At 58.6% G+C, this 18789-nt stretch overlaps 2 protein-coding genes and 1 long non-coding RNA gene across 5 annotated transcripts in view; 1 reads left to right on the forward strand and 2 right to left on the reverse strand.

The window, feature by feature from the left end:
• Positions 1–4439: 4439 nt before the first annotated feature.
• Positions 4440–10140, reverse strand: ACR (acrosin). 2 transcript variants are annotated; one of them, XM_032345736.1, is made up of 6 exons: positions 9876–9967; positions 9521–9564; positions 8740–8946; positions 8239–8522; positions 5623–5768; positions 4440–5098 (listed from the first exon to the last, which is right to left on the reverse strand). In XM_032345736.1, the coding sequence occupies exons 3-6, from the start codon at positions 8853–8855 to the stop codon at positions 4571–4573; spliced, it is 1074 nt and encodes a 357-aa protein (XP_032201627.1). In that variant the 5' UTR covers positions 8856–8946; positions 9521–9564; positions 9876–9967; the 3' UTR covers positions 4440–4570. The 2 variants fall into 2 exon arrangements, with proteins under 2 accessions (XP_032201627.1, XP_032201626.1); XM_032345735.1 differs by lacking the exon at positions 9521–9564 and having other exon boundaries at positions 4441–5098; positions 9876–10140.
• Positions 10090–12366, forward strand: LOC116592565. The gene is made up of 3 exons (XR_004286522.1): positions 10090–10242; positions 10475–10597; positions 11083–12366. It is a non-coding gene; the product is annotated as an uncharacterized LOC116592565 (long non-coding RNA).
• A 2790-nt stretch (positions 12367–15156) lies between these two features.
• Positions 15157–18789, reverse strand: part of SHANK3 (SH3 and multiple ankyrin repeat domains 3) — a 51123-nt gene continuing 47490 nt past the window's right edge. For both annotated transcript variants that reach the window (XM_032345738.1, XM_032345739.1), the window contains one exon: positions 15157–17226. In XM_032345738.1, coding sequence (XP_032201629.1) covers positions 16629–17226 — 598 coding nt within the window. In that variant the 3' untranslated portion in view covers positions 15157–16628. The remainder of the gene's footprint in view (positions 17227–18789) is intronic.

The following is an 18789-nucleotide window of genomic DNA, read 5'->3' on the forward strand; positions in this document are numbered from 1 at the left end:
TATCTCAGAAATTTAAAAATCCAAAACTAAGGGGCACCGGCTCAGTGGGTTGAGTGACTGCCTTCAGCTCAGGTCATGATCCTGGAGTTCCAGGATCGAGCCCCGCATCGGGCCCCCTGCTCAGCTGGGGGTCTGCTTCTCCCTCTGCCCTTCCCCCGCTCATGCTCTCTCTACCCCCCACCATTCTCTCTCTCAAATAAACAAATAAAATCTTTTTTAAAAATCCAAATTAACAAATCTTATATTCCCGACGCATTATAGCCTAAAGAATCATGTAAGCCTAGTCACACTCCTGAGTCTGTCTGGGCATGTATTTGGCATGATTTGGGCACAGTGGCACACATCTGCCCAGCAAGGTCAGGTCAGCAATATAGTTCAGCCAGCCAGGAGAGACATGCGTGCTGGCCGGCTGGTCCCGCCCCTGGGTTCTGCAGTGTCATTCCACATATTTCTGAAAATATCATGGATGTGAAGGAATTCTCACTGAGTGTGCAGCTCAAAACTGGAATTTTCTAGAGCTTTGGGGAAAAGGAAAGAATTCGTGGAGCAAGATCAAAGCCTACGTTGGAAGTAAATGAATCATATAAAGGTCAAGAAGGTGGCCCAGGGCGCTTGTTGTGACAGGCAGAACTCAGTCACCCTAAAAGTGGATGGTAGACTGACTGTGGGCAAGGTGTTGATTTGTGTTAATTTGGGGATTTTAGTATCTTTTTAAAAAGTAATCTCTACAATGCAACGTGGGGCTCAAACTCAGGACCCCAAGATCAAGTCACACACTCAACTGAGCCAGCCACGCATCCTGAGAATTTTGTTTTGAATATTAAGTTTGCTGTTTGGGTGCAGTGACTTCAGCAGACAGAAAAGCTCTGGGAGTCTGGAGACTCTGAAGTATCTTCGGAGAGGATAGACCTAGCTTAGTGGAGAATTTGTTCTATGACTCTTGCTATCGGTATGTCTTTCAGATGTTTGTCATGCTTGAAAAATCCAAATTCCATTTGGATGAATTTAATTTTATGTTTTTTTTATACCTCCTCCTTTCCCTAGGTGCCCTTCCACATTTGTACTATCAAAAGGTAGCGCCCTACTACCCAATGATAAATTTTAACTATATTCATTTAGAATGCTTTAAATGTTTATAAACTACACTTGTGGATAAAAATCCCACACACAGGGGTGCCTGGATGGCTCAGTGGGTTGAGCTTCTGCCTTCAGCTCAGGTCATGCTCTCAGGGTCCTGGGATCAAGTCCCATGTGGGGTCCCTGTTTGGCGGGAAACCTGCTTCTTCCTCTACCCCTCCTGCTCCCCCTGCTCATGCTTGCTTGTGCTCTCTTGCTCTCAAATAAAATTTTTTAATGTTTTTAAGTTAAATTAAGGCAAAAAGACAGGGCACACCAAGTGTCAGCAAGGGGCTGAAGGAGCTGGAACTCTCAGATACTGCTGACGGGTTCAGGAGTGTTGGAACCACCTTGAGAACACATTCCGGCAGCTTTTAAAAGTGCTCACCACACACCCACCCTAACCCTGCAGGTAGGCACCCTTAGCCAGGAAATGTGAAAGCATGTGCCCACACAGAGACTTGTGTCCAAATGTTCATCGCTGCTTTATTTCTAGTGGCCTAAAACTGGGAACAGTCCGAAGTCCCTCGGCCGGGGGCAGAAACACACTATGGGGCCGGCACACTGGGGAGCACTCAGTGGCAGCGAGGACCGGGACACATTGCCACATGGATGTGCTGACTGCAGCGAGTGAAAGAAGCCAGATAAAAAGAGCACTTGCTGTATGATTTTGCTTATTAAAAAAACATTGTAAGTGCAAACGGACACACAGTGAGAGCAGCAGCGCAGCAGTTGCTGGGCCAGGGAGGGCAGGGGCCGGAGGGACAACAGAGAGACAAGGGAGCCTGCGGTGCGCTCACATGTCAAAACTTCCCGCTGCCGTGTGACCCGCCATTCCACTGAGAACTTGCCCAACTGCAGAGACCAGAAGCAGGTCACTGATGACTCTTCACCAAGAATATAGTTTCTGCAGAAAGCTCCATTAGGCCAAGTTCTGTTTCTTGATCAGTTTTCTACACATCAAAGATGAGCTACCTCCATTTTTTTCCACTTCCATTTACAACATACTAAAATTATATTCATTGGGACCAGTTTTTTCCATGCACATATAAGATTTCTCATATTGGGAGCTTGGTCCATTAAACGTCTACCTTTAGCTCAGGACATGATCCGAGCGTCCAGGGATCAAGTCCCTCATCAGTCTCCCTGCCGGCTGGAGAGGCTGCTTCTCCCTCTCCCACCACGTCTTCTCTCTGCTCATGTGCTCGCGCGCGCTCTCTCTCTCTCTCTCACTTTCAAATATGTAAATAAATCTTTAAAAAAAAAAAAGATTTCTTATGTTGATCAAATTCACAATTAGAGCTTGTGCCTACACACATCCTAGGTCTGTTATTCCCAAATGCTCAGGAATCAGGGTGTTATCACGTGCACAAGTTCAGCCACTGTCAAATCATTTCGTTACTGTTCTTAGCAGTAAATTGTGAATTCTGATCTTTAAAAAGAATACTTAATATTGCCTAAGCCGTCCCACAAGGGAACAGGGAGCATATCCCTCAGTTGCCCAGTGCCCCTGGGTGCCGGCTCATTGCACAGCCTGTCCAGTTTTGCCCCGCTCCTCCTGTCTCCATGTGCAGCAGTGTCTGCCCCGGGACCTGGAAGCCGTCTTCACGGTTAGACTATGCACAGGGATATGAAGGCAGAGCAGAGTCTCACTTTACTTGTCAACTTCACTCATAATTTTTAAATGAAAATTAGAACATCAATTAGTGTTGCAAAAGCTGGTGAATTTGATACACACCAGTACTGGCTCACATGTAGCGAAATGGGTGTGCTAAGGGGGACTTAGCCTGGAACAACTAAGTTAGCTGGAACAGTGCCAGGGGAACTGGTTCTGGATCCTGGGAGGCTCTGAAGAGCAGGGATGAGCTAAAGAAGCCCCTGGTACTGCAGCTCCCCCAGATGTGTCCCAGTCCTCCCCAGCCACCCCTCCTCCCCAGCCTGAGCACACCTGGTCCCGCCATTGCCAAGCAAACCTTGGGCACACGAAGGGTGAGAGGCGGCCCTGGGCTGCTGCCCTGCTTCTGCTCCGTGGACCATACGGCCGAGAGTGTGGTTTCTGTGTCACTCTGGGACTGCCACGGAGTGTTGTTCAGTGTTTCGATGGTAACTGGTGTCCGACACTGGGGTACAAAGCTTATATACCCAGCAGGGAGATTAAGAAATGGACTTTAGAAGAGAAAGACCAAAGCCAGCAAAAGGAATCACAGACATGCCAACTCTAATCTTAGCAATGTTGGCTCTTAGCCAAGGCAGAGAGAATCTGGTTTTTAATATAATCAAATGTTGCGACCCTACAGAGCTCTGGGCCACCCAGATCAATGTGCAAGCCCTCCCAGGTAGCCTAAGCATCCCAGGGGTTGTAAGTACACAGACGGTGTGCCCCCGAGCTCCCCTGTTGAAGTATAAGGTCACCCAGCGTCTCGTCACCCATTGGCTCTAAGTTAGAGCCCACATCTGTGAGCATTTATAGTGTGTCCCACTCTGACACCTTCTCATCTGTCCTATTTCATTGTCACACAACCCTCTGGCCATATTCCCAAGGCCACACGGCTGATGGGGGGCCAAGCAAGGGTTTGTTCAAACTCGGGCAGACTGATGAATCCCGAAAAGAGATTCCTGGCCGCTTCAGCAGCTGCTGTTGCAGCCCCAGCAGGAAAAGGACGGAGCCCTTGTTCCTCCTCGCCCGGAGACCCTCCCTCCTGCCCCTGCACCCTCTGCCGTCCGTCTTTGCCAACTGAGCCCAGGCACGTCGTGCAGCTGAAGCCCACGCAGGGTGGGCTGGTGGGCAGGCATGACTGGTTGACCCTGCAGCAGCTGCCGGGAGCCCGGGGACTCCTTTCCCGGGCCTGCTGACCTTCATCATCTGACGGCTAATCCAGGGTGCAGGCTTGATCTAGGCCCTGACCGGAGTGGGCAGCTGGCCTGAGCCCATAGAGACCACTTTCTCAGGAACTCACAAATGGGCATGGGCAGCTCTGGTTGAGGGCTGACTTGGGCCTGGGGTCAGCCACACGGAATGAGCGTCAGATGGCCACGTTACACCCCACTGGGGTCACTCTTCCAGTGGACACAGACCCACACCCCACCTTCGGAGTCTGCTCACCTCCCGGGAGACCTTGCAGGGCCCACCCGCCCTGATTTAATCTGCAAAGACTCTGACCTGGCCTGCCGCCCGAGATCACCTTGTTCCAACTTCAAAACCCAAGGGTTAGGAAACCACAAATGCCAAGGACATCTCAGCCGTTCCCCCTCGCTGGAGGCTGACAGAGGGTGGACGGACTTGCTGGGGGAGGGTTCGGTTGCATCGGGGAGGGCAGGGAGGAAGAAGTCCAGAAAGCATGTCTTTGTGGCTATATATTTTTTCTATCTTTATATTTAGGGTTAGATTTATTTATTTCATCTTTGTGTTCTTGAGAGTTAAGGGCTCACTGGATCTGTTGGGAGTGGGGTCAGGTCAGGAGGCGGCCGTCAGTTCGGGGAGATCTGTGGTCTCCACTTCGTAAAACCCCTTCGCGCTGGAAAAGCTCTTCCCCTTCAAGATCTCTATGAGCTGCTGTAGTCGCTTGGCGAAAGAAAGTACTTGGGGAGGTCTCGTGACGGGGGGCGGTGCAGGGGGCGGTGGGGGTGGGGGTGGGGCCGGGAGTTTGGGTGGAGGTCCAGGTCGAGGTTGAGACGCAGGGGGGCTGGGGGGAGGTGGCCGAGGAGGGCGCTGGAAGTACCAAGGGGGGCGAGCAGAGGGGTGGGCAGAGGGGAGTCTGGCCGGGGGTGCCTGAGAAGTCGAATGGAAAGGGGTGGGCAGCTGGGCCATGTGCAAGGCATTAGAGCCGATCTTGGAAGCGATCCAGCTCAGATAGGGCCAGGTGGCTGTGTAGACTCCGGGGCGCTTAGCTCGGGCACAGCCTACCCCCCAGCTTGTGATTCCCACGACCACATAGGTGTTTGCCACGTTGTCTCTGCACATGAGAGGCCCGCCGCTGTCCCCCTGCCCGGAAGGACACAGAAGTCACTCTCTGTCTGAGCCACTCTCTCCTGCCCAGGAGGGCCATAGGCCCTGGAAGGACAGTGTCTGCAGTCACATGGCTTCTGGCTGCCCTGAACCCAAGTGGCAGTGGTAACCCCGGAGTTAGTACCAACAGCTTCGGGGGGATGCAAGAAGCGTCTCCTTGCAGAGAGGAGACGAGAAAGGCGACCCGCGCGTCCACGCCATGAGGCTGTGCACCCGCGGGCGTGTGTGAGCGAGCGGACTTGCAGGGTTCGTGTTCTGGAGAGGGGAGATTAGCCTTTTCTCAGGGTTGCTATTCGGGCGGCATGAGCTCTGTGTTATGACGGGGTACAGCTCTCAGGGTGTGACCGGCTCTGGGTAGGGACGGCAGGTGGCCCCTCCCATCCTCACTGCGACAAGAGGGGACCAGGGAAAGGGTCACTGAAGCAGGGACCTGGAGGCGGAGAGCTCCGGGATTCACAAAGAGGTGTGGGCAGGGCACAGGGCGCCCGAGGGGAAGTTACCTGGCAGGTGTCGATCTTGCCTTCGGGGTACCCCGCACACACGTTGGTCGAACGAATGCGCCCGTTGTACCACTGGGTGGAGTTACACAGGTCGAGGTCGATGAGGTTCACTCGTGCCTCCTGCAGTGTCGGGGTGACCCTGTAGACTACAGCCGGGCAGCTCGGTGGTCAGCGATCACAGAAGCCACATTCTGGGAGAGCCCAGCCCCCTCCCGCCATGGAACCCCATGATCCTGACGTGCTCTGTGAACCCTCAAGTCCATGAAAGCCAGTGCCCTCCCCCCCACCCCGCCTCCCCTCAGATGCGTCTGAAGGGTGTGGGGGGAGGGGGAGGGATGTGCAGGTGGGGGGGTGGGGGGTGGCCAGGGCCTGGAGGCTGAGCAGATTGGCTGAAGGAATGCATGCTGCGTCGCCTCATTTACGCCCCACAGTGACCCCCTGTGCTAAGCACTGTGACTTGCCTGTCCTCCAATCGGGAGCTTGGAGCACCACGCGCCCAAACATCTGGTAGGGTTGTGGTGTGGCTTGGATCTGGACCACACAAATCCAGGACTCACGTTTTGTTCCCCCGTAGCACGGCTGTGAGTCACCCGCCCTGCTTGCTATCCCCCGTTAGGACCCCTCTGCTCAGCTCTGGAGAGGATCCCCTGGAGCTGGGCAGACGAGTCCCTCCCCGTGTGCCTCCCATCCGTTTTGAAATTAGAGAAGAGGAGGAGGGGCAGGACTGCCTCCACACACTGGACCTGTCGGGGGCGTGGGCTTCGGAAGATCCGAACATTCCTTTACAGCCCCAGATGCCCGTCACTGCCTTCGGTTAAGAAAGACACAGCCTAGGCTCTGCCTCCATCAGCCAACCTCGCACCCGGCTGCAGGGGCAGCTGTCCCCTCCTCATCAAGAGGCCAACCCCAGGCAAAAGGGTCCTACCACAGCCTGGGGGGCAGAGGGGGGGTGGCGAATTGTGCTTGGAACATGGCGGTGGGGGCCAAGCAGGACCAAAGTGGATGGAGCTAGGCACCCGGCAGGCACCCTGTAAACGGCTGACTGTGTGTTTCTCTGCTTCGACTGTCTCCAGTGCCCTGAGCTCAGCCGTCCGCATCACCCAAGAGGCAGCCAGTTTTGTCTTTGCACGGCCCCCAAGACAGGGGTGACACGGAAATTAGCACCGCAACAAGCCTGGTTATTTACCGTGGACCTGTTAGATCTATGGAAGAGACAGATGGCGGGGAAGAGAACAGGGTTTTCTCAATCCCAGCCCCTTTAGGTGTTGGGTGACAAACGCTAAGAAGTCCACAAGAACTCGAAATTCAGTAGAATAAGAGGACTAGCCCAGAAGCATGTGGGCTCGAGGAGAAAGCAGAAAAAGGAGGGTCTGCAGGAATGTCACAGAAGTTTGGAGGCTAGGGATTTCCTTAAGATGTGTCCTTCGCAGTGGGGGATGTCTTCACCAGAAGATGCTAGAAATCCTGTTAAGTTGAGGAGGTTCTAGAGCAAAAGAGGCCTTGTGCTATGTCCAGGACGTAGGTGAGAGCCTGGAACCCTTGGGAGCAGTAAGACAGCAAAGGTGGCGGTAGTAATGGGACTGTAGACGGGAACCCTGAGACGAGCTCTCCGGGGACTACAAGACCCCGGGACACTGTGCACATGTTGGGAAGGGCAGGCAGAGCAGGGCAGGCTGGGGGGTGGGACAAGAAGAATGTTCTAGAGGCCGTGGCAGGGCCAGGAGGCTGACAGCCCAGTCTGGGGAGGGAAGGGCCAACAGAACCCAGTGAAAACAGAGTTGCCCGGGAGGAGAAGCACCCCCCATCAGCCTTGAGAGCAGGCAAGAAGAGTTACAGGCAGCATCCTGAACCACCAGGGTTTCATGGCCAGAAAAAGCTGAGTTTTGAACCTCAAGTGACTAAAGTGCCTTGAATAAGGAACCCTCGGTTTTCCACTATCAAGGGACAGAAGAGCCTTCAGACTCTCTCCTCATCCCCAGCGTGCCTGGGTGGTCGCCTGTGGACATCTGGAAGGCCTAGCCAAACTCTTGCTGCCCACAGCTGACCTCCAAAAAAACCTGTCCCTTCTCTCCAGAGAAAACGAGGTCGCTCGGGTGGGGAGGGCAGTTTCTCACATCGTAACCCCCAGGGGTGGGGACCCCAGGTTCACTGAGGTCAGGAGAGCTGGGCTCTGGGGTCTCAGAGCTCAGAGACCATGTGACGTGGCCCTTCCACTCACAGAGAGAGAAATGGATGTTGGCGGGGGCGCGGCCCTCGGCCACAAAACCCCATGGAGAGCTCTTCTCCAACTGTTGTTTCAGGTGACAGTACCCCATTTCCAGAAGGTAGCAACTGGGGCTCCAGCTCCAGATACAGCCACAGCCCGACCCCATCCTACAAGTGCCCAGGGTCCCCTGTGCCTGTGTGCACCCTTCCCTCTGGCGACGGCACGAGCCATCCGTGGTGAGGCAGTGGATAGGGCACCTGGCCACCAGCTTCTCTGGCTATAAAAGGGGAAGTGCCCTGCACTCTGGCGGCCATCCCCACAGGGCCCATATTCGGCCCCTTCACCTCAGAGGCCACTGAGGAAAGGACCAGCCCCGCCCCCACCCCCGTGCGAGCCCCTCCTGTACTCACCTTTCTCCTTCAAGAACCCCCAGCCGGCCACCCAGCAGACCTGGGGAATTCTAGGTGGGCCCGCCCTAAACTGGGGCAGGCAGCCCGTTCCGATGAACTGCCCGCAGGGGACCGGCGGGGTGATCTTCATGAGGGCGATGTCGTTGTGCTCCAAACTGGGGACGTATTTCTCATGAATGACGATTTTCTCAACGTATCTCTCCTGCTGAGGCGGCTTCGCCGGCTTGTCGTTCCCGTACACAATTTCGCTCGCTCCAAAGATCAGCCTCCAGTCATACACCTTCCTGTGGGCACAGAGGCAGGCCTGGTCACCTCCGAAAGGACGGGCTCGACGGAAACCTCCTGTGGCCATGACCCTCAGAGCCCTCCCTCAGCAAGGGTCTGGGCCCACCCACACATTGTCCGCTTGCCCCAAGGCCCAGGGCCCCAGGACAAAGTGTGCAGAGGGCCCTGGGGAAGGTCCCTTCCTGAAGACCTCCCTCCGGGCACTCCCACACCTACTTTTTGGAGACAAAGCAGTGGGCGGCGGTAAGCAGCCAGTGGGAGTTCAGCAAGGTGCCTCCGCACGCGTGGTACCTCCGGTGGTTGTGGGACGTGAAGACCTGCAGGCTGACCATCCAGGGCCAGGCCCCGATGGTCGTCTCCTGCCCTCCGACGACACGGCCATTCCCCTGTGAGCTCTGCCTGAAGCGCAACCCACAGGGGCCACTGAGGAGAGACCGGGAGCACAGTTCAAACCAGGGAGGGGCGCAGCCCGTTCTCACACCTGCGCAACGTGGGGGGGGGGGGGGGCTGGGCCAAGTGGGGCAGCCCGGAGAGGGGAGGGCAGGAGGGGCTGCTGAGGGGACACGCTGGGGGCAGCCAGGCTGGCTGGAAGCTGCAGGCTCCAGGAAATGGCTCTGAGGAGTGTGATTTCTGGGGTCTCGTGGGTGGAGCCCCAAGGCGAGGCAAGAGGGGCCAGAGGAAGCAGAACCGAGGACAGGGCCCGAGAAGCACCGGAGATCCCCAGGCAGGGCGGAGGCCAGATGGGGAGGCGAGAGGTAATGGCTTGGGGCCTTTAGGGCCAGTTGTGGGTGGGAGACTCCGGGAAGGGCCGCAGGCGCCCTGGGGCCTCAGGGTGGGGCCGGAGGGTGGCGGGAGGAGGCCGGCCCTGGGGGCGACCAGCAGGGGTCCGGGGATGGGAGTCCTGGGAGCCAGGGGGCGGCCACAATAGTTCAGAGGGTACCTCAGGGGCTGTCAGATTCTAAGGGGGAGGGGGCCCTAGAAGACGCCACGACAGTACCCTGGGGTCTTTGGGGTCAGCCACAGGTGGGGGCACCGCAGTATCTGTGGGAAGAAAGGGGCTTCTAAAAATTAGGACTTGATGGTCTGAGGCAGTGAGGTCAGGGTAAGGACAGGGCCCCCCCGTCTGCGCTGTGAGAGGCAGAGGAGCCCAGGGTCAGCCCTGGGGCCTCCGGGCGGAAGCAGCTGGGAGCAGGGATGGTCTGAGTTGGGGATGTGGGTCACACCTGTGAGACCCAGGGCACCACCCAGGCCCAAGCTTGGCCTCCTCCCCAGCCCTGGACAGAGGGAGTCCAGGTGGGGCCTGCTCTTCAGAAGACACTGTCTCCGCCCCCCGAGGGGTCGCTGGCACTTACTCACACGTGGCGTTCTCTTTGGCAACCGCGGACACTGCCAAGAGCAGCAGAGCGGCAGTTGGCAGCATCCTAACCACGCTCCTGCCCTAGCCTGGCCCGGAAGCCTAGTGACCTCACAGAGCTCTGAGACCTGCGGGCCAATCAGCCGGGCTGCTCCCCTCCCCCCAGGAGTCAGGACGGGCAGGAGCCCTTGAGCTTAACTGGTCCAGGCTGAAACAAGATCCCAGCTTTCCGGAAAGACCCCTTCCCACCCCGAGGGGCATGGGGCTCCTTCCAGCCCCACCCTCTGTCCTAAGGCCAAGACCGTCGTCACTCCTAGTCACCCTTCGAAGGTCCCCGAGGATCTGAGGTTCCAATTTCGTGCAAGGTCTGCCCCGCTTGGGCAAGCTGTGACCACAGTTCCTGTTCCAGATCGTGGGCTGGGGGGCGGCTCTGTTCCCCTGTGTCGAGATGGCAGAGCCTGTCAGGGGTCACGGGTGTCAGGCTCACCAGATTAATCGATCCTTCACACTGCGTGGGGCAGGTTGTCTTTCCCCACGTTCCAAGTACGTGGTATCAGCACAATTTTCCAGGAGCCACTTTGAATTTCTCTCATTCAGGACTACAAAGCTCACCCTTCTCTTCACGGCCGAGTGTCGCAGGATCTGGTGTTTCCTGCCTGAGTGTCTCCAAGTCTCCTCTCCGGGACCTCCATGCAGCACGCTGCGTCCCTACACTTCAGGGTCAGGAATTCTCATCCTCGTCACATGAGTACCCTGAGGTTTCACTTCCTCTGATCCTCAGAGGCAGCATCTCCCCCACGGAGGAAGACAAACGCTCGCCTCACACACCGCAGCTCACGAGGATCCCCCCTCCTTCAGGAAGTCACGCTCTGCACCGGCCTCAAGGGCGGCGTCCCCTCCCCCACCCGAGTGTAGGTTCTCCACTAGACCATCTGAGCAGTGAAAGGTGGTCCCTCGCCTACCTGCGTGTCAGAACACCTCGCAGCTTCTTCCTGAGTGTTCAGAGTTTTCCAGTTGTCAGATGCCTTCATTCCTCTGCCACCTTCTCGCACCGAATGTCATACCGCCTCATCTCCCATAGCATTCAGGAGGTCACGTCCTCCTCAACTGAACATTCATGGGGTCTTGTGTGTCTTTACCTGGGCACCAGGAACTACCACCTCCTTTTCCTGAATCTGAGGGTGTCTCTTTTCTCCCATCTCAAGGCCAAAGGCCTCATCTCTACCACCTCAGTGTCACTCTGTGGCCTCTTCTCTACCAGAGAACGCGGAGATTGTCTATCCCCTACCTGAAGGCCAGGAGCTGCATCTCTCCTGTGGGAGGGCACTGAGGCTTCCTCAGCCACACTGACGTGCCAGGAATTCTCATGCCCCCACCTGGCTGCTGGAAGTCGTCTGCCCCTTACGTGAGTATAGTCTCCCTCCCTGCCTAAGAGTCATGAGCTTTTAGCTTCTCTACCTGAACATCACAAGGTCTCCTTTACTCGGGAAATGTCTGACAATCTCATCCCAGCTCCCTGATTGTCTGAAGGTTTCTATCTCCTTCCTGGGGATCTTGAGGTCTTATCTCCCTACTTGAGGATCGCGAAATCTTCCCTCTCCCATCTGAGTGTAAGGAGGTCTCCGTGCCCTCCCTGAGTGTTCCTGCTTTGTCTCCTCCCCCTGAGCGTCGGGAGATGCTCTCACCTCTTCTGCTAGATCTGGAGTTTCCATCTCTGGTCTCTTAGGGACAAGGTGTCTTCTCTTCCCACCCTGCAGGCCAGGTGTTTGCAGTTCTTCAACTCCATTGTCAGGCCTTTTATTTCCTCTCCATGACACTCCATGAGTGTCCCCATGTCTCCTCTAGGCCAGAAGATCTTGCCTCGCCTGTTATGGGGTGCCGGGTGCCGGGTGCCGACAGTGCTGATTCCACTCAGTCCATGTTTGCTCAGTGACCTCTCTCTCGGGGCTGTGTGTTCCAGGCCCTGTGGAGACTGACATAATCCTTAGAAATGCCTGCAGAGGCCAGGATGAGGGGAGGCTTGTTTGGGCCTTCCAGGAATCTCTCAGAGATGGCCTCGTCTTTCCCGCTGAGGCTGGGTGGCGGCACGAGATCTAATTACAGTAGCTGTCAGTTAGGGGCATGCATGTCCTCTGGGCTGCAAGTGAGCCCTTGGCTCTCACTGCAGTGTCCTTCTACGAGTCCTGTTGCTCTGTGAAATCTGTGGGCTAAGGTCTGGAGAGTAACCCTGCGGCCGCTGCAGACCTTCCTCCATCGGGACACCTGCCAGGGAGTCACCTGAACAAAATTGTTCCGACAGCGTGGAGTGGCCTGCTGGGACTTCCAGTCTCCAAGGGCCTTCTCTGTTTGGGGAACCCCTTCCTGTCCCTCCTCCGCCTTCTAACACGGGGCCAGGACATCTTCTCTTTGTTTGGTAGGGAGAGGCAAGGCCGGGGGGGTTATGAGTTTTGGTATTCCTGCCAAGCAGCAAGCTGGGTTTCACCTACATGGACGTAACTGGGCCTCAGTTAGGGTTAGGGTTAGGGTTCCCTCTGCCTCTGCTGTTCCCCCTGCTTGTGTTTGCTTTCTCTCTCTCTCTCTCTCTCAAATAAACAAAATCGTCAAAAAAATTTTAAAAAGAAAGAAAATATTTTAAGCTTCAAGATGAAAATAGCACCTAGTTTTTCAAAACACTTTGGGTCACGCGATGACGCAGTGGAAGACCCAATGCCTGGCTTCTAAAAGGCAAGTACTGTCTGACCCCACAGAGTAACACTCACTTCTGGTTCTAGAAAGGGCTGCTGGTCACAGTACCTGTCCCTGTGGCCACAGGATAGGCACACGGTCCCCCAGGTCTAATTTTGTCCTTAACCCTAATGGAAGAAGCAAATGTCTCCAGTATGCGTGTTCCAACGCCCGAGCGAGAAAGGCAGGAGATTGCCAGACAAGTAAGACTGTAGGGACAGAGGGTACGGTCCCCGGGGCTACTAGGGGCTTGACTCAGGCCCAGGCAAAGCTCCCATCACAGGGAGCAGGATGAGGGGTTCCCCACCCCACGCCCCTCCCCCCACCTCCCTCCCTGCCCTCTGCCATTCCCACCCCATATGCCCTCCGGCTTACCCCAGCCTACTTCCTGCTCTTCACTTCCAAACCCTACCCCCGCCCGCCGGACTAGTCCAACTCCCACCGCATCTTTCCTCACACTAATCCCTCACCCTCTCCAGAGAGGTCCTCTGCAGAGCAGACACCATGTCCAGCCAGCCAGCCCAAGTTGTCCACAGGACCTCGGACAGGGGTGGCTGGGGTGAGGGAGGGTTAGGGCTACAGCCTCTGCTCCAGGCCTGAGGAAGAGCATTGGTGAGTTTCTTGGGGGCCCCAAAAGGACATCCGGAGGCCAAGAGGAGACCTTTGCCCTGAGTGAGAATGTCTTTGCCCCAAAGTGTTTGGGGCTGCAACTCCCCCAGCCCTGAACCTACACTTTCCTCTGCCACATCTTCTCTCAAGGGGTGTGTGCATGTGTGCGCACGCGCGAGGGGTCTGACTCCCCTTCTGAGGGGAGGGGCATATTCTTCTTCTCCCCCAAATCTCTTGGGAGTCAGAGTGGGTGTTGCCGTGTCCATGGAAGGCTGCCTCTGCCCTTGCTCTTACTTTCTTCTGTCGGAAGCTGTGCTTACCCCAAGCAAGGACCCAGCCCCAGAGCGACTTAGGGCTCCTCGTGCAGCTCGGAGGATAACAGCCCCCACCCCCAGCAGAGGCTTAGGTCCAGAGCAAGTCGGGGTCCTGCCTCCACCCCTACACTGAGAGCCCCTTGCCCAGATCCCAGATTCCTGACTTCCTTCATGGCCTCTTGTTTGATGACCACAGTTTCTAACTTGAAAGTGAAACTTAAAAATTTGAAAAAATTGGAAATTTGAAGTTGTGGGGCTTTCTAGACAAATGGCAAACCTCTCGGGGTCCAAGCCTCACAGGGCCTTCCCCACTCCCTCCCAGGCCGTCCGGACCTGGCTCACACCCTCAAAGCCCCTCTGCTGCCCCCACGTCTTCACGCCTCTTCTACCCTCTTTGCTCCCTCTGGGATCTTCACACTTTCCCGTGGTGTCTCCCACTGGCCCCACGCCTGACCCAGCAATAGCCCCAGTCAAGGTCCACATTTATCACCGTGTCCTATCCGCACCCCCCTCGCCTTCTGACCGGTGCCTGATGTGTCTTCTGCGGGGGTGGGGGTGGGGTGGCCAGCCGCGCCCGCCCTCCCTCAGCTCCCATGGGGCCTCCTGCGCCCACTCTGCAGGAGAACACCCACCCACTGGCCACACTGTGACTCCTCCTCCCACCCGCTGAGATGCCTCTGCCCTTCCTGTGGGCGGAGCACCCCCCACCAGGTGCCACAGCAGACTTGCCACAGGGCTGCGGGGGGGGGGGGGGGCGGGGGGGGTGGCAGGTGGAGGCTCCTGAGACGGTCAGCTTGGAGGGGAAAAGGAAAGCCTGAACAACAGCAGGAGCCATGGGGGCAGGACAGCTGGGACAGACAAGAGAGGGTTCAAAGACAGGAGCCACAGGATTCAGAAACAAAGGGACATGGCGGGGGAGGGGTTGCAGCAGGGGTCACAGAGGACAGACAACCGGACTTCTAGCCCAGGCCAGCTCCTCGGTCAGCTGGTAAACAGACGGAGAAACCTCCCAGGACCAAGCCCAGGCTGGGGTCCTGCAACAGTGCCAGACGAGACGAGAAGCGGGGCGTGTGGCCATGGAGGCCGGCAAGGACACCGGGTCGGAGGTCTGAGAGTTACCAGCGCCCAGGCGTGGATACTTGTGACAAGATTTGTCCAAGGGACAGCAGTTTGTGCTCCTCAGAATTCCTCAAACAGGCAACTGAAAAAGTTTCATTTCTTATAAATTTATTACATAATAATATTATAATAATTATTAATAATAATAATATAAGAAACATAGATCTCTGTGGGGTGTATCACAACATCAGGGTCAGGAGGCCTCAGGACTGGAGTAGGGGTGAAATCCCCTGGATGGAACTCCATACAAAAGGAGGGGTGAAGCGGAACTGACCCTGTAAAGTTAAAAACCCAAATTGAACGGAACCAAAAACCCACAGGTGAGTGTGAGACCGAGTGTGTATGTGGCAGTCTGTTACAGTGACTGCTGCCGTGTGTGTGACCTGGTCTGTTGGTGAAGGGGTTACTGGGTGTGACTCTGCCCAGGGAATGGGGCCGGTGGGCCAGGGCGGGGCGGGCGGGCACAGACCGGCGTGCCAGGCCCCTGGGCTGTGAAAACTTCAGTTTTCTGTGTTTTTTTTTTTTTATTAAAAAAAGCTAGAAATATAAACAGAAACTTGTGAGTGACGTGGATGGAGCTTAGTCCAGACTCCAAACCCTAGGTTTAAAAACGTCCCAGGGCCCCCCCACCCCACAGATCATTGCTGAGTGTGAGGAGTCACAGTAAGGGGGGCTGGGGTGTCCTCTGGGGTCTTTGCCTCTCCCCAGGGCCTGCAGTGGCCTGACTCTAGGGGTCCTCTATGATCCCCCCAGAAGCCCAAGGTTGGGGGGGGCATTGCCTCCAAGGGCCCCTGGGAGCCTGTCACAGCAGCAGAGCTTCACCAGGGAGGCGGCTCTGGAAGGACAGGCTGGGCAAACAGCAGGTCCTAGGGTGCCTCTGACTTTCTTTGGAAGTGGGGATGTGCTTCCATGGCGCACACCCATACGCGCACCCCGTCCACACTGCTGGAGACCCCCCCCCCCAGGTCCGGAGTGGCCCCGGGACCGCGCTCCAATCAGGCACACACAGGGCTCCCATGCACTCAGCCGCACCCAGAGCTTCACACGCTCGCTCATGTGCGCACACACACAGGGCAGGAACAGGAGACTTTGGGGTCTGAGGCAGGGAGGCTTCTCTGCTGTGGTTGCCCAACAGTGTGGGGAGGAGGCTAGACCCCTCCTGGGAAGGGGCCACGTGAGGGACTTGGCTGGGGGGGCGGATGCCAGGGCTCTGCCCCTCCCCAGGGCAATGGTCACCCAGGTCACCTGACCTTGCTAGTGCCCAGCAGGACTCTGCTGCCTGCCGCCCCTCCTCGCAGCACCTGAAGGGTCGGTGGGGCACACTATAGCTCAGCGATGGGAGAGGGCCGAGCCATGGGCCCCAGGGCGGGCTACTAGGACCCTGGCCAACCCCAGACCAGCTGGAGCGTCCCCCGCCCCACGTGGGGTGGCAGTGGCAGTGAGGGGCCAGAGATGGAAGACTGGGCAGCAGCAGCGGAACCAGTGGGGGACTGTAGGGGAGGGGAAGGGAAGCTATTAAGGACAGAGATATTTGTTCCTTTTCTCGTTCCAAATATAGGGTGGATTAAAATATGCAAAACAGGGGGGCTCCTAGGCCCCCAACCGAGAACCCCAAGTCTCCCCCCTCCCCCCGAGTCACCAAGGTGTGTCCTGACCTCGCATGCTGGACTAGGTCCCCCCCTCTGGGAAAGTAGCCACCAGAAGCTGTGCGGGAGATGGTCAGGCCGGAGCACCCCACCCCCAACCCTCTCCCGCTCCAGCCCCCCTGGCCCTCGCCCTTCCTGACCGTGTGCTGGGTGGGACTCGCCGGCCGGGGAGGGCACTAAGCAATGTACAGGGCAAGTCTCCGAGCAACAGCAAACAGGACGATTCATGCAACATTCCTGGCCCGGGCGCCGTTGTGGGGGGCGGGCCGAGCCCGCGGCCCGGGGGTCGGGGTGGGGGGCCCTGCCGGCAGGGCGCGGCTGGGGCGTGGGGAGGGGGCGTCAGCTGCCGTCCAGCTGCCTGAGCGCGCGCTCGATGTTCATGCGGTGGCCCACGCGCGTGACGCCCAGCTCCACGAAGTCGTCCTTGGTGAGCGCCGGCAGGTGCGCGCCCTCGATTTCGTGGTCCTCGAAGCGGTCGCGGTGCTCGCCCAGGTGGATGCTCTCCAGCCAGTCGCCCACGTCGAACTTGCTCCAGAGCTGCAGCGGCTTTTGTTGGAAGGGCCGGCGCGGGCCGGGGGCCCCGGGGCCGGGGCCGGGGCCGGGCGCTGGCGAGGGCAGCGGCGACGGCGAGGGCGAGCGGCTGCGTGCGCTCACGCTGCGCACCACAAAACGCACCTCCTTCGGCTCGTGCGGGATGGAGAGGCTGGACGACTTGAGGATGGTGGGAGGTGTGAGGCCGAAGGGCCGCCCCGCGCCCCCCGCGCCCGCCCCCAGCCCCTCCACCCGCTCCAGCGACGCGGGCTTCACTGGGCTCGGGGCGCGGCGCGCCACGGGGTAGCGGCCGCCGGGCCGCACCGGGTAGGAGGCCCCGCCGCCCGGGCCCCCGGGGCTGCGCTGCGCTGAGATGGTGCTCAGCTCACCGAGGCTGCTGAAGAGCCTGCGGAGGGAGAGGGGGTCAAGGCCAGGTGAAGGGCGCCAGGAGACGCGGGGGCAGGCCGAGGGGGCGCGGCTCGCGGCCCGGAGGACGCTGGGGGCGGAGCTTGGGGCTGGGGGCTGGGTGGGCACCAGGAGACGCGAGGGCAGGCGGAGGGGAGCGCGGGAGGCGGCTCGGGTGGGGGTAGGGGGGGCCTAGGGGCGGGGCCTGGGGCGGGGCTCGGGGTGGGCGCCAGGAGACGCCGGGGCAGACGGAGCCGGGCGCGGCCCGCGGCCGGGAGGACGCTAGGGGCGGAGCTTGGGGCTCGGTAGCCTTAGGGCCACCGGAAAAGAGGTGGGATCCGAGGATTACGACGGCCATTCTGTCTGGCCCCCAGGGTCAGAGCCAGGGCCCTGCTGGGGGAGAAGGGGACTAGATTGAATGGGATATAGAGTGAAACCAATCCCCCTTCGCAGCCCAGCGGAAGAAAGGCAGCCTTTCGCGGCAAAGGGAAGACCGCCCCAACCCTGACAGCCTCCCACACTGGCCCTGGGCACTGCCCCATCCACCCGTGCCCTGGAGGGGACGACTGTGGCACTACCCCTCACCACTCCCACACACAGCTCTGTGCCCCTGAGGAAACCCAGAGGAACCTGGGCGGGCTTCAGGGATGGCTGAGTCGTGATGACGACTGCTGGTGGCACAGACTGACCGAGCCCATGAGTCAGAGACAGACACCAGGCAGCGTTCGTGCCCACGCAGAGCAGCCGCGTGTGCAGGACAGGTGTGAGGCAGCGACACACCCATGACACGCGGCCTCCCTGCACAGGACAGCACACTGCAGCCGCAGGAACACCCACACGTGTCACAGACATGCAGCAGTGTGGCAGGAATGGCAGTGGACTGCTTGTGAGAGACGCACGTATGTGTGCACACACACACACACACACACACACAGCGCTTCCCTACCCAACATCAGCTGACGGGACCCCAGACCTGCAGCCCCTCCCCAGCATGGCCGCTCCCCAGTGGGAGGCCGACCTGGGAGGACCTCCGGAGAGTCCCGCTCCCTCGTCCCTCCCCCTTCCTTTCCGTTCTCCGCCCCAGTTGCGCCCGGGGAAGCCCGGGGAGGGGGCTGTCCGTGGGACAGAAGCCCCACGAAGCGGAGCAGAGCGGAGAGCAGGGCGCCCGGGACAGCGCGCGGACAGCGGAGAGCAGGGCGCCCGGGACAGCGCGCGGACAGCGGAGAGCAGGGCGCCCGGGACAGCGGCCGCACAGCGGAGAGCAGGGCGCCCGGGACAGCGCACGGACAGTGAGAGGCATGGGATGGGCATGCTCACTTACACAGCCGGCGCTCGGGACCACCGCGCAGCTAGACAGAGCAGCCACATGCAGATGGGCAGGAGAGAGCAATGAGAGAGAGTGTTAGCAGCCAGGGCCGCAAGGCAGGCACATGGCCCCCAGTCACAGCTACAGTGTGCCAGCCAGGTGCAGGGCTCCCTGGCCAGACACCCACGGGAGGAGGGACTCCGGTCTGGTGGGAGGAAGGCACCCTGGAGCCACTCGGGAAAGGGAACTGCAGGCCAG

Source organism: Mustela erminea, chromosome 6, assembly GCF_009829155.1.
Source record: "Mustela erminea isolate mMusErm1 chromosome 6, mMusErm1.Pri, whole genome shotgun sequence".
Classification (NCBI taxonomy): Eukaryota; Metazoa; Chordata; class Mammalia; order Carnivora; family Mustelidae; genus Mustela; species Mustela erminea.